Here is a 15255-nt window from a genome sequence, read left to right as displayed (position 1 = left end):
TGTTCATTGTTGAGTTGGTCTCTTCTGATGCTCTGGCTTTCTTGTAGGCTTTGGAAACCTTCAACCCCGAGCCAAGTACAGAATTTGTTATTTTCTTATCACACTTTCTTTTTAATGAAAATGTCTTTGTTTCTGTTTTCAGTGAGATGGGCCAGAGTGAAAAGCTTCTAAAGTTGGCTCAATGACGCACATACATTTCCGAAGGTCAAAACAGCAGAAAGCACAGCATGGTCATTGAGCACTGTTTATGGTGTGATGTTATGTAGGTTTTTTCACAGTCTGCTAAAAGTAAAGCTTAGTTATAAGCACTCTGTTGGGGGAACAAAAGGCAAAATAATACTAGCCATGCATTTTCTTTTTGGCCTAGCTCCAAGCTAGCAGGAGATTTTTGTTCATCTTGACTTTCTAGAACTGGATCAGAATGTACTGGGAAAAGAATAAACCACTTCTGGATCGAAATCTTAGGAGATCTTGGAATTAGTTCAGCACTTGCCTGGTTCTTCACACAAGGGGTGGGATTTTACTGTATTTCTCTCTTTCTTATGCTGCTTTGAAAGAAGTATTACTCTTTATGCAGCTTTTACAACAAAGGCCTTATATCATTTATCAGCCTCTTAATCATTCAGGAGAGGAAGATATGTGCTAATGAGCTCTTCCAGCTGTGCTAATGCTACACGGGTGGATTTATTACTGGATTCTGTAAATGATGTGTATTGCATTAAACCTCATTTAATTGCCATTCTAGGATCCAAGCGATTTTTGGCCATGAGAGTATCTGAAACACATCAGTTAAAAGATGGGAGTCACAAAACTGCTACGGATCCAAATTTTGGAACAACTGTAAAAGACCTACCCAGGTAAAAGCCTGCAGTTATAAGGTGATTGTATCTGCCTGGACTTCCTCTGAAAGTATCATGTCACAGATTTGAGGTGCTTCTGATACAATTTCTCAATCTAAGTTTGCCTTTCAACAGGGATTGAATACAATTATGCATTAAAACATTATCACATGGATGGTGACCATACCAGTTGTCCCTCCATGGTATGCAGGAGTTTACCATTTATTTGTACAGCACTCTCATGGTTTGAATGGCACAGGGCAGGCAGGACCTGGGGAGTCCCACAATTTTATAAGCATCTACTTGAGCACTTGGCACCCCAGTGCATTGTGCTTATCACCGATTGAAGAGCACATTTCCAAAACTCACTCAGTCCTTTTTTTTTTCAGTTTTGAGTTATGTGATTAATTTTGTGCATCAGGATAAGATTCATTTACTGTAGCTTATTCCTGTGCCAAAACTCATGGATTTAGTGGCACCAATTTGTAGCACCAATCATGGCTATAAGTACTATTATTCTATAACTTTTACGCCCAATTGGCACCTATCTATTGGCACCAGTTTATAAAATCGCCCTTTACAAGTACTGTTATACACACTCATTGGCTTCTAAAATCACTCCCTGTATGAATAAAACCCATTGGTGAGGTAAGGGCCCAGGGTGTGAAGTACCTCAACAGTGGTGTTAGACTTTATTTGGTCATGCTCATGTCTGCTACAAACTAGATGTTCTCTTTACACTTCAAAACCAAAATAGAGGATGAATAAGACATTAAACTTGTCACAGGGTATCACTAAAATGTTTCCCTTCTTTACAGCAACCACACAGCCTGTCTTCAGAAAATCATTTAAATATGCAAGCTCTATTTGCTGCCAGAGTGATTTTTAATGTTTCTGAAGTAGGGAATCTAATTTCAGAGGTTCTTATAATTCCTTCTTAGTTCTGTACTTTCTTGTAATCTCCTTAGATATTGGCCTCTCCTGGCACAATGGAAGCATTCATGCATTGAATTTAATACAAAACTATAATTCTGCTGCTCTAGCAAAGTGTCCAAATTAACCATTTGATAAGAACTGTGATTTAGAAAGAACCATTTCAGCTATAAGAAGGGCCACAGATGTTTATTGTAGTCAAATAACGTAACACCTGAGGCACACAGGATCAGATTGTTAGCACTGTAAACAGAATGGCATGAAAGTGCAGTCACTGTCATTGTCAAATGGTTTTATAATGGTTAGTCATTCTAAAATCCTGGGGAGAGATATTCAAAATAATTTAAGTGGGCACAAGAGGTTTCTTCCCGGTTACTCGCCCTGTTCAGCTCTGCCAATGATATTCAGCAGCACTTAACCTGACAGGGCCACTGAATATCAGCTGTGAATGCCATGACAGTATCCAGCTAATGCCAGGGCCATTTGGGGGTGAAGTCAAGGGAAAGCTAGAACTTACCTAGTTAGTGACAATGTTCAGTCTGCTATCTGGCTAAATTCTGGGATAAAGTTAGGACAGGAACAAGGCTGTCCTAAGTTATCTGCTTAGTTATCTGAGCACCGGTCTGGATAACTGCTGTATGACTCAGATATTCAATGCCGGTGCATGGATTTATTTATTTATTGGGATTTATTAACTGCCTTTATGAAGAGATTCACCCAAGGCGATGTACAGTAGGCACAGTTTTCTATAAAACTTATAATTTTGTTAACAGTATAACAATAGTAAAATAACCAAGAATAAACATAAATACAATAAATGAGGTAAACTTGAAAATGGTAAATCGAAACCTAATAATAGGACTACCGTGAAACAATATCAAAAATATACACATTTAACAGAGATATAATACAATGTTCCATAATACTAATGATACACCTAATAAACATGCATTAGAACATTCAACTAAAATAGAAATTATTCTAAAGATTTTCTACAATACTGCTTACCATATAGCTGAGGGATCAAGAGCAAGATAAATGAAGGGAACAAGATACATGTTTCTGAGTTAGTTGGGATAATTAAGTTCTTTGTATATAGTTAAGCAAGAGATAAGGAACTGATCTGAGTTACAGTATATGTAGCAAGCTAGTCCAGATGCAGAATGAAGTAGAAGTAGTCTTGAGTTATATGTACCCCTCTGGAACTAAATTCCAGAACATGGGGGCTACTCCTGAGAAGGCTCCCTAGCAGGTATCACATCGTACAATTTCTTTTGACGAAGGTACAGATAGTGATGATCCTTGAGAAGACCCTAGAGGTCTTAAAGGTGCGTAAAGGGCTAACTTATTCTTTACGACCAGCATTGAATATCTGGGTCTAATTCAGTCTGTAAGCCTCTGACTGCTGTGGGCTGAATATCATGGGGCTGGTGTTTATTACTAGGGATGGGCTGTCATTTGCAATGACATATCCTATGTCATTGCATGTCTCTACCAAACAAAAATGAGCAGAAAAACGCACAACATTTCATGTTTTGTCATTAACCACTAATCGTGTACCCTATGTGGAAATAGTGAACACTATTTCATAAATAGTGTGCACTCTTTCCCACTAGTAGGACCACCGTGCATGTACAAACTTGGGAAAAGAGTGTGCCCTCTTTCCACATAGTGCACAGTGTTTCTAAAGAGTGCACACTATAATCAGAAACTGACAAAGTGATAGAATGGCCAGAAAAATCCAAATAAAATGAAAATTCCCATAAAGGACATGGCAAATGACACAAAATGAAAGTATTCTGTTTGCCCATTCTTATTTATGAGCATTATAGCCAGTCACTAGAAGGTTGCACACTCTGCCAGAATGTGAAATATTTCTAAACTGGCATGTCTCCTATCCTACTATATATATAAAAATAATGAAAAAGGAACTGCTAACAAAGCAGTGCTACAGGACTCAGGATTTGTCAGTGCCAAGTATTAAAGCAGAGAACAAGGCACTGCTGCCAAACATTAAGTACACCCGGTAATGCGACTTTTATTAGTGTTCTATGGCTTGTAAAAACTCTCTGTTCCTACTGGACTTGATTGAAAGTAAATCAGTCACAATGCAGTCATGCAGGACTCAGATGTCTTAGGGTATGCTCCCAAAATTTTCCACTCCTGAAGGCACACTGAAGCATACGGTGGGGGGGGGGGGGGGGGTCTCAACCTTTTCTCATATCTCCTATAATTAATCATCTGTAGCGTTAACTCAATTTCAATCATGTTATCACATGAAACAGGAACAGGAGTCAATTTTCTAACTTCTGGTATCTGAGACTGGGGAACTGTGCTTCTCTCCTCCCACCCCAGCATGCTGGGAAATCACCTGAGCAACCAACCGTGCTGATAATATCCGTCTCTGGCCCCAGCAATCTGAAAAATCTCGACTGCAACCAACCATGCTGTTAATAACTCTCTCTGACCCCAGTATACTGGTAGATGATCACTGTAACTGACCATGCTGATAATATCCACCTGACCCCAGCCTTCTGAAAAATCCCCACTGCATCCTGCCATTCTGTTAATACCCTTCCCTGACCCCAGCTAGCTGGGAAACCTTTTTGCAACTAACCGTGCTGATAATACCACTTCCCAACCCTGGCATGCTAGGAAGTCAAAAGTGCTGCTGCTGGATGGTTCCACCAGAGTGAGGCTCAGCCTGGCCACTCCTCAAGCAGATCTGTGCACCCATATCAGCATCATCAACTGTTCTTCAATCTAGGCAATTCCTCACATCAACCACCCTTTCTATACATAAACATTTCATTAAATTACTTCTATCCTAAGCACAGGGGGAGGGCCGGCATGTGGTGGCAGCCAATGGAAAGTGTTCCACTGGTGGGGCTTGGGGATTCCAATTAGCTCAAGTATTTGGATGTTGCGGGGGGAGGGCACGGAGAGGAAGACTGGGACAGAAAGCAGGGGATGGGGTAAAAATTTATGCCCCCCCCCCCCCCTTTGGGCTCAGGCCTCTCCAAAATTGAAGGTCTGGCTATGTGGCTGATGTAGGGGCTTTGATTCTAGGTTTTGTTATTTTTTTTTTTTTTTTTATTTTTTTTTTTATATTATTTTATTTATTCAATTATCATTACATTTATATCTCAAACGTAATATAGAATTAAAGAAATATACAAAATTGAACTAAACAATCAGGCAAAATATAAATTTTGTTAGTCCACATTTAAATGATCCAAGAACTAGGAACTCAAACAAAAATAGTATAGCTTCAATCTACAGAAAACATTTTACAAACAGGATGGGCAAGAAATCAAGTCAGGGCAGCCGATAAAGCGTACAATCCAAACAAACAGTAAATTACTCTTTACTGACAATAAATTCTAAAAGTTTATCTGGGTCAAAGAAAATATAATTAGTTGATTCCAACGAAATATAGCATTTACAGGGAAATTTAAGTATAAAGGTCCCACCTAATTGTAGGACCCTTACTTTCAATAATAGAAAAGCTTTTCTTCTTCTTTGCGTCTCTCGAGAGAGATCAGGGAATACTTGAATTTTTGAACCAAGAAAAGGTGTGGAGATGTGGCGAAAAAATAATCTAAATATGTTATTACGGTCCAGTTCTAAAGCAAACGACACCAAAAGTGTTGTCCTCTCCGTAATAACTTCCATAGAGCTTTCCAAAAACTGTGTCAAGTTCAGATCAGATTGAGGAGGTTGTAAATTTCCGATTCCAGCCCCAGAGATGTATAGCACTCTAGTTAAAGGAGGAAAAGCTTCCGGGGGAAGCCCCAGAATTTCAATAAAGTATTTTTTAAGCATTTCTTTAGCTGGAATCAAAGGGGATTTAGGAAAATTCAGAAACCTGAGATTGTTCCTCCTTAACTGATTCTCCATATAGTCTATCTTCTTCCTTTGAACAGTATTATCCTTAATAACTGCCGAAATAGAGTTTTTAAAGGAATTTACCTCGGTTTCAAAAAGATCCATCCTATTCGTCTGTTCAGTAACCTTACCCGAAAGCTCTAAATGAGCCTGAGACAGCTTCCCCACATCTCCTCGCAAAGTTCCTGCCACTTGGAGTAACGTACTGTTTAATCCTTGGATCGCTTCCCAAATGGAATCCATTGAGATAACGGGTGGTCTCACAAGTTCCCGGAGACTAACGGAGGGCTCGCTCAGTTGCCGCTCGGGCAAAGAAGCTTGCAGCAACAGGCCCGATTGCGGAGTTGTTTCCAACGGAGACGAGGTCGCTATGGGGTCTCCACCGCTATCCGCAGGGACTCCACTTCCGGAAGCCCCCGTCGGTTGCCTCTCCATAGCCAACAACTCCCCTCCAGGTCTCTGGGGCGTTATCGTCGGAGGGGGGCTTAACGTCACTCCCTCTACGCTAAGGTCCGAGGAATCCCTCGGACCCCTCGAAGCACTGGCTTGAGTTCTCTGCAGCAGCATTCCCGCTTCTTCTAACGTCGTCTGTCGGGTGGTAAGGGAATTCACCCGTCCCGTGGAGCGAGGTAAGCTGGGTTTACCCTTTCTCTTCCCCATAGACAACTAGGGGAGATTCCCACACACGACTTCGGAGTTGAGGGGCAGGAGCTGCTGTTCATGCGTCCTTCCTAAAACGCCATCTTGGATCCCCATCTTGTTATTTTTTTTTAATTATTCCATCTTTATTAACATTTTGTCTTTTGCAATCCTGATTCTAGTTTAATATCTTCTTCAGTTGGTCAGCTAGCCTATTGTGAAAGACACTTTGCCCCTTCTTCAGTAGGTCGGCCCCATCTCCAACTCAGCAGCCACTGGAAAATCATTCCAGTGTTGCTGAGGTTGTGAGAGCTGATCCAGTATCCTGGTCAAATCATAGGTTTATTGTGGGCAGGCTTCAGGTACATGTTTTTCTGTTGTAAAACGTTTAGACATTGTAGGAATTGCATCACTATAAAACATTTAGAATTAGCCAGTGAATCACCTGTATCTAAAAGTTTATATACCATTAATACCAGCATTACTGCTTATTTACAGTGGTTTACATAAATACAATCATATAAATATACATGACAAACCTTTGCACACAATTATACAGAAAGTTCTTTACACTAATAATATCATTATAAATTTAGTACAAGTTTATTCATTTCAGAAATTCGTTTCAGTAGTAATAAAGCACAGCATTCTTATAAAGCATAAAACATAACACTCCTTCCCCACATATATACCATTATTAAGAAAACATTATTAAGAAAAACATCCTTAGGAATCAATCCATGGTGAGAATGCTGAAGTAAACCACCCAGCACACTACAGATGTTCAAATCAGTCCAAATCGGTCAGTTCCTTCCCATTAGTTTGAAACAAACAGTCTTCACACACATAGGAGCCAACTTTTCAAAATGATTGGGAGAGCTGAATTTTTTTTTTTTACAGGTGGTGCATTCCCCTCTTCCCCCTCCCTCCCCCTCCCCCCTCAATGTTCAGCGATTTCTCCTCCCTCCCCTCCATGTCCAGCAATTTCTCCTCTCTCCCCTGCCCTCCCCTCCCCTCTCCTCCCCTCCATGTCCAGTAACTCGCCCCAAACACCACCTGCCCCTTTTCAGCCCCCCCCCCGAGTTCCAGTCCCAACACCAGCCCGACCTCTTCTCCCACAACAGTCCTCCGTTTTCGCCTTCCTGCCGCCCAGAATTTAAAACTCATTTTACCTCGGGTCCCGGCAGCAGTGAAAGGCGAGGAAGCTCGCCTTCAGCCTTCCTTTCTCTCTCAGCTCTGGTCCCGCCCTCGCGGAAACAGGAAATGAGGGCGGGACCAGAGCTGAGAGAGAAGGGAAGGCTGAAGGCGAGCCTGCTCGCCTTTCACTGCTGCCGGGACCTGAGGTAAAATGAGTTTTAAATTCTGGGCAGCAGAAAGGCGAGGGCGGGCAGGTCGGGCTAGGGTTGGAACTGGATACTGGAACCGGAACTTCCAACGGCGGGTTAAAATATTGGGGGTGCTCGAGCACCCACAGCACCCAAGGTGTCGGCGCCTATGTTCACACATGGATATCCTTCAAGACTTCTCAGTCCATTAGTTTTCCATAAAGGTAGGCAATTATAATATATTCTTTTATTCCACTCTTACACTGATCTTCCAGCCCACTCTTACAGTGATCTTCCAGTTTTATCTTTCATATATTTTTGATAAAAATGCTGTGCTTTATTACTACTGAAAAGAATTTTTGAAATGAATAAACTTACACTAAATTTATAACAATGTTAGTATTAGTGTAAGAACTTTCTGTTTAATTGTTTGGATTTAATATTGAGGAAGTATTGTTTTATTAGATTCCTGAATGAGTATTGTTTGAAACTTTTGCACACAACACGATCAACTTACCCATCCCCCTTCAACTAATAATCAACAAATAACAGGAAGAAAATACCTATCAAATTAAAAACTGTCCCTTTCATTCATCCTCTACCAGGGGATAGTCATGTTTTCATTAGCTTTCTAAACTGCTTCGTCTCCTCCTACATATGGTTCACTCAAGGCAAACTATTCCACTAAACTACTGCCTTTAAAGAAAATACTCTACTGTTGAATTTTTCTCGCTTCAACTCCCATATAATTTCCAATTGGAAATCCTGACTTGATCTGTCTTTAGTTCCGTTCAGATTTTGGAACATCTTCTTTTCTTAGTAAACTTTGGCAGAACTAGCTCTGGAAAGGAAGGTGAAGGTAAATAATGCACAGCAGGGGGTTGGTTGGTTTTACACATGCCTCCAGCGGAAAAGGTAAGGATAACACTTATGGGCCAACGATCAGGAGCGAACACAGTTGCTAGAGGCTGTTAGTGCCATACTAGTGCCTGCATTTGCTACCGCCCCAGGATCAGAGCCCCTGAGTGTGTGAAACAATGTGTTTGCAAATGCATGCTAAATATATTCCTCCTCAATAATCAGTGAGCTACGTGCCAAACATTGGGGTGCTGTCCGCGGAAATTCCTACACCAGCTCGAAACTGGTGTTAGGGTTTGCAGGCCATTGGGCAGGAATGGTGAGCCCTGTCCAGCCTGCATTTGCATGCTAGCAGGCCCCTATTCCCCCCAATCCAGCAGCCCCCCCCCACCGCAGGATCAGGAACCGCAACCTGACCCCTCCCCCAGCTACACAGGGGCTGGATGTCCAGTGGGACTCCAGCCCCCCTAACCCCTCCTAGCATCCCCTCAAATAGAGCCCTGGTGGCCCAGTGGGATGTGAATCAACCCCCCCCCCCCCACCCTGACCTGGTGGTCTAGCAGCCCTCTTCCCCACCCCCTACCTTTGTTGGAGGAGGGAGATGGCCTCCCTCCTCTTCCATCGGTGCTGCCTTGAAAATGGTGGCACCCAGCCCTGCCCAGTGCATCCTGGGATGCGCTGGGCGGGGCTTCACATCATATAAGGGAGAAACCAGGACCATACTGTTTGGGGTCTGGTGGTCCCATGGACCTCCAGCCCCTGTGTTTGACAGGTCTGGACTTTTGACAGGCTCAGGCACAATCCTCCCACACTTTACCCTATGATCAGAGATAATAGCTTTCATAAATTTGCATTCTATTATCTCTGATCATAGGGGCAATAAAGCCCCGCGCTGTTCCAGCACTATTTTTAGAGCACTGTTTGGAACAGCACAGGGCTTTCGATCACCTGCCCATTAGAGAGGGCTTAGATGGAATGGAGATTATCTGGGAAATTGGGGAAGTGTGAGACTACTACTACTACTATTTAGCATTTCTATAGCGCTACAAGGTGTACGCAGCGCTGCACAAACATAGAAGAAAGACAGTCCCTGCTCAAAGAGCTTACAATCTAATAGACAAAAAATAAATAAAGTAAGCAAATCAAATCAATTAATGTGAACGGGAAGGAAGAGAGGAGGGTAGGTGGAGGCGAGTGGTTACAAGTGGTTATGAGTCAAAAGCAATGTTAAAGAGGTGGGCTTTCAGTCTAGATTTAAAGGTGGCCAAGGATGGGGCAAGACGTAGGGGCTCAGGAAGTTTATTCCAGGCGTAGGGTGCAGTGAGACAGAAGGCGCGAAGTCTGGAGTTGGCAGTAGTGGAGAAGGGAACAGATAAGAAGGATTTATCCATGGAGCGGAGTGCACGGGAAGGGGTGTAGGGAAGGACGAGCGTGGAGAGATACTGGGAGCAGCAGAGTGAGTACATATATAGGTTAGTAGAAGAAGTTTGAACAGGATGCGAAAACGGATAGGGAGCCAGTGAAGGGTCTTGAGGAGAGGGGTAGTATGAGTAAAGTGACCCTGGCGGAAGATGAGACTCATGCATGCTTCTGTAAATCAGCTGTAATGAGACTGGATCAAGGAGAACCTTTCAGCACATAGACAAACATTGTTTAATGGGACAGAGTCAGCATGGGTTCAGCCAATGAAAGTCTTATCTCACTAATTTGCTTCATTTCTTTGAAGGCATGAATAAAACATGTGGATAAAGGTGAGCTGGTTGATGTAGTTTTACAAAGTTCCTCTGCCCTTCTGTGAATTAGGAATTGGTTACTGGATAGAAAACAGAGGGCAGGCTTGAATGGCTATTTTTCTCAATGAAAGAGGGTGAATAACTGGAGTGCTGCAGGGAACTGTACTGGGACATATGTATAAATGATCTGAAAAATCGAAACGAGTGAGATCATTAAATTTGCAGATGACACAAAACTATTCAAAGTTGTCAAAACACATGCGGATTGGGAAAAATTGCAGGAAGACTTTAGAAAACTGGAAGACTGGGTATCCAAATGATAGATAAAATTTAATGTGAATAAATATAAAGTGATGCACTTTGGGAAGAATAATCCGAATCATAGTTACCTGATGCGAGGGTCCATATTAGAAGTTAGCACTCATGAAAAAGATCTAGGTGTCATTGTAGAAAATACGCTGAAATCGTCCAGTGTGTGGTAGTGGCCAAAAAAGCAAATAAGATGTTAAGAGTTATTAGGAAAGGGATGGAAAATAAGACCAAGAATATTATAATGCCTCTGTATCACTCCATGGTGTGACAGACCTTGAGTATTGCGTTCAATTCTGGTCGCCGTATCTCAAAAAAGACATAGCAGAATGAGAAAAGGTTCAAAGAAGAGCGAACAAAATAATAAAGATGATGGAACTCCTCCCATATGAGGAAAGGCTTAAGAAGTTAGGGCTCTTCAGCTTGGAAAAGGGATGGCTGAGGGAGGATATGATTGAGGTCTACAAAATCCTGAGTGATGTAGAACTGGTAAAAGTGAATCGATTTTTCACTCTTTCAAAACGTACAAAGACCCGGGGACACTCAATGGAATTACGTAGAAATACTTTTTAAACAAATAGGAGGAAATATTTTGTCACTGGAACTTGCTGCCAGAGGATGTGGTAACAGTGGTTGGCATATCTGGGTTTAAAAAATGTTTGGACAAGTTCCTGAAGGAAAAGTCCATAGTCTGTTATTGAGATGGATATGGGGAAGCCACTGCTTACCCTGGGATTGGTAGCATGGAATGTTGCTACTAATTAGGCTTCTGTCAGGTACCTGTGACCTGGATTGTCCACTGTTGGAAGCAGGATACTGGGCTAGATGGACCATTGGACTGACTATTCTTATGCTCTTACTTGCAACAACTGATCGGAAGAGATTATTTTTTAAGCTGTAGTTCAGTTGGATGCAGGCAGACTTGTCTACTTGACCTATGGTGAAATGGCTTAAACTTGTATGTAGTTCCTCTGTTCAGAATCTGGGGGTCCCTCTGGAAGAGCAGTTAACTCATGATGCTCAGATTCTGGTACTGGCTTTTGCTTTTGCCACATTGTGTTTATTGAGGTTTGTATGTTGTTTTCTTCAGCCAGAGACGTTGGTGATTCTCATACAAACAAACTGGACTAATGTAACAAATTATTTTGGAAGCGGTTGCAGTCATTGCAACTGCTTCAGAATCTGGGGGGAAAGCGTTATAACCATGTAACTCTTTCATTTTAATTCATTGGATTCAGTTTAAACTTCTTTATGTAGTTTTCACAACTCTTAAACTAAAGGGACCATTTTCCTAAGGGATATGTTGTTTTTTTCCAGCAAGACCTCTACAGTCTTCTGAACAGGCTCTTCTGAGATTACCTGACCATACAAAGTAACATAGAAAAATGTAGCCAGATAAAGACCACATGGTCTATCCAGTCTGCCCATCCATGCCATCTACTCTCCCTATCACTTCCTTAGAGATCCTATGTATTTGTCCCAAGCTCTCTTGAATTTAGATACTGTTTTCATTTCCACCACTTCCACCAGGAGGCTGTTCCACATATTCACCACCCTTTCCATGAAGAAGTATTTCCTTGGGTTACTTCTGAGTCTATCCCCTTTCACCTACATCCTGTGCCCTCTCATTCTAGAGACTTGCCTCCTGTTCATTTATGCTGCATAGGTATTTAAATATGTCTATCACATCTCCCCTCTTCCACCTTTCTTCCAAAGTATACATATTGAGATCTTTAAGTCTGTCCCCATACACTTTATGATGACGACCACTGACCATTTTAGTAGATGCCCTTTGGATCAACTCCATCCTATTTATATCTTTTTGAAAATTCGGTCTCCGGAACTGTACCCAATATTCTAAATGAGGTCTCACTAGAGTCTTATACAGGGGCATCATCACCTCCTTCTTCCTACTGGTCATTTCTCTCCCTATGCACCCAAGCCTCCTTTTACCTTTTGCCGTCACTTTTTCTACCTGTTTGGCCACCTTAAGATCATCACATATGATCACACCCAAGTCCCGCTACTTTTTCGTGCACAAAATTCTTCACCACCTAAACTATACAGTTCCCTCGGGTTTTTGCAGCCCAAATGCATGACCTTGCATTTTTTAACATTAAATCTTAGCTACCAAATTCCACACCATTTCTCTAGCTTTGCTAAGTCCTTCCTCATGTTATTCAAGCCATGAGGGGTGTCTACCCTATTGCAGATTTTGATATCATCTGCAAAGAGGCAAACCTTACCAGACAGCATTGGCAATGGTAGGTCAGCTGCCACCCGGGGCGGATCTCCACTGCGCACCCCCCCCCCCCCCGGGTGCAGCACGACACCCCCCCCCCCCGGCACAATAACACCCCCCTCCCCGGCGCATCAAGCCCCCCCCCCCCCCCAGGTGCATTCTTGACTGCTGGAGGGTGCAGAGAGCAGCCACGCGCCTGTCGGCTCCACTGGCTCTCTGCTCCCTCTGCCTCAGAACAGGAAGTAACCTGTTCGGAGGCAGAGGGAGCAGGGAACCAGCGGAGTTGACAGGCGCATGGCTCCTCTCTGCACCCTCCAGCAGCGTGCACCCGGGGCGGACCGCCCCCACCGCCACGCTCTTTCTACACCACTGCCAGACAGCCCTTCAGCAATATCGCTTGCAAAAAATGTTAAAAAGAACAGGCCCAAGAACCAAACCTTGTGGCACACCACCGGTAACATCCTTTTCTTCAGAATTAGCTCCATTTACCACAACCTTCTGTCATCTTCCACTCAACCAGTTCTTAACCCAGTCAGTTAGGGCCCATACCAAGGGTACTCAGTTTATTTATTAGCCATCTATGCAGAACCATGTCAAATGGAGACAAAATTAAATGTGGTTAGATTAGGAAAGGCAAAAAAGAAAGTGAAATCACAGACCTGGAAAGACCAGTAGTAATATATTTTATCAAACTCCTATTTTAACTTTACCGTGGCCTTTTAACCAATTGCTAGATTATCATATTTTCTTTTTCTCTGAAAGCCTTCATTGTACAGTCTTCCTTTCTGTTCAGATATAGGAGCCTCAGTGTCAAACTCAGCTGTATTTCCTTCCTGAGGTCTTCTAGCATGAGCTTGAGACCACGATGCAGTTTGAAACCTCAAATGTCTTCTTCAAAGGTTAACCACAAACTTACTGCAAGGTGCTGAACTGAAAGAATTATGCTGCTCCAGATCAGAAGGCAGCTGGCAAGTAAAAGGAAAATTGAATGAAGAGTCCGGTGGAAGGTCCCCAATTCAGTCACTGAACTGAGCCTTTTGCATCCCAGTTTAGCCACAGAAGCAGCATTTAGAGCCCCCTAGATGCAGAGAATCAATGTTCTAACACAAAGGTGACACCTAGTGGACAGGTCCTCAGATTGCAAGATTTGAGAAGGAGTTCTGTGTGTGTGTGTCCCAGACCAGGACCAACAGGTCAGACTAAGAGGATAACTTTATAGAGGTTGGCTAAGTCAGAAAATGGACATTGTCTCTTTGTTTTTTTTGTAATTGCTTCAATGTTTATGATGCATCATAATGCACATTAAATAACATAAGCCCATTTTTCTTAATGAGGCCAACTTAAAGATTACGGGGGAAGTTCTATAACTGGACATTTAGGAACTCCAAGGACATGTGATTGGAACATATTCTATAATTGCTTCTGGGCACCCAGGTTCCATTGTAACTTATAGTATTCTGTACATTATGTGCACAAGTGGCAGCCCTGCCCTGTATATGCCCCCTTGCATTTACATGCTATGTAAGTTAGATCTGTCATTCCAGAATAGAACTTTGGTGCCCTGATTGCACTTTCATAGGTAAGCGTACACTTAGGCGGATAACATAATAACATAGTAAATGATGACAGGTAAAGATCTGAGCGGTCCATCCAGTCTGCCCAACAGTCAAACTCATTATCAAGTCACGATTAAACCAACAATGAACGTGATACAAAATACTTGATCGTTGTCTCTCTTTGGCATTTCTGAGACATAGACATAGAAGTCCACCTGGCCCTGTCCTTAGGTTTCAACGACTGAAGTTGCCGTCAAAGCCCATGCCAGCCTATCCAAATCCATCTTGTCAGTTGCGGGACACAGACTATAAAAGTCTGCCTGGCACTGTCCTAGTGTTCCAAATTACTGGAGTTTCAATCGCAGCCCTCTCCAGCCCATCCTAAACCAGATTGCCATATAAGGGACCCAGACTGTACAAGCTTGCCCAGCACCACCCTTAGTTCTTCACAGCCAGAGTCACAATCTAAGCACCACTTGACATGCAAACACACATGCAACCATCTAGGTTTTGTATTTTCTGAATTCCATCACCGTTTTTTTTCTCCACCACCTCACTTGGGAGAGCATTGCAGACATCAACCACCCTCTCCATGAAAAAGAATTACCTGATATTACGCCTAAGTCTACCACCCTGCATCCTCAATTCATGTCCTCTAGTTTTACCATTTTCCCATGTTTGGAAAATATTTGTTTCTATTTTAATACCTTTCAAGTATTTAAATGTCTGTATCATATCAGTTTTTATGATGCAAAATAATGCACATTAGATAACACAAGCCTGTTTTTCTTAATGGGGCTCCTAAATGTCCAGTTCTTCAACTGGACATTTAGGAGCTCCAAGGACATGTCGTAAGTGCAAAGGGCGCATAAATGCAGGCCCCTAGATTTTAGAATTACCCATTAAAGGTCAGACTTAGTAAATGGTGCTCAA

General features: G+C 42.5%; 1 protein-coding gene across 2 annotated transcripts in view; it reads left to right on the top strand.

Moving 5' to 3' along the window:
* SLCO4A1 (solute carrier organic anion transporter family member 4A1) overlaps positions 1–15255 on the top strand; it is a 63500-nt gene that overhangs the window by 25489 nt on the left and 22756 nt on the right. For both annotated transcript variants that reach the window (XM_030212513.1, XM_030212514.1), the window contains exon 4: positions 746–857. In XM_030212513.1, the coding sequence (XP_030068373.1) occupies positions 746–857 (112 nt within the window). The remainder of the gene's footprint in view (positions 1–745; positions 858–15255) is intronic.

The sequence above is a fragment of the Microcaecilia unicolor genome, chromosome 8, assembly GCF_901765095.1.
Source record: "Microcaecilia unicolor chromosome 8, aMicUni1.1, whole genome shotgun sequence".
Classification (NCBI taxonomy): Eukaryota; Metazoa; Chordata; class Amphibia; order Gymnophiona; family Siphonopidae; genus Microcaecilia; species Microcaecilia unicolor.
The sequence above is the reverse complement of the archived record's forward strand: the minus strand, read 5'-3'. Positions and strand labels throughout refer to the sequence as shown.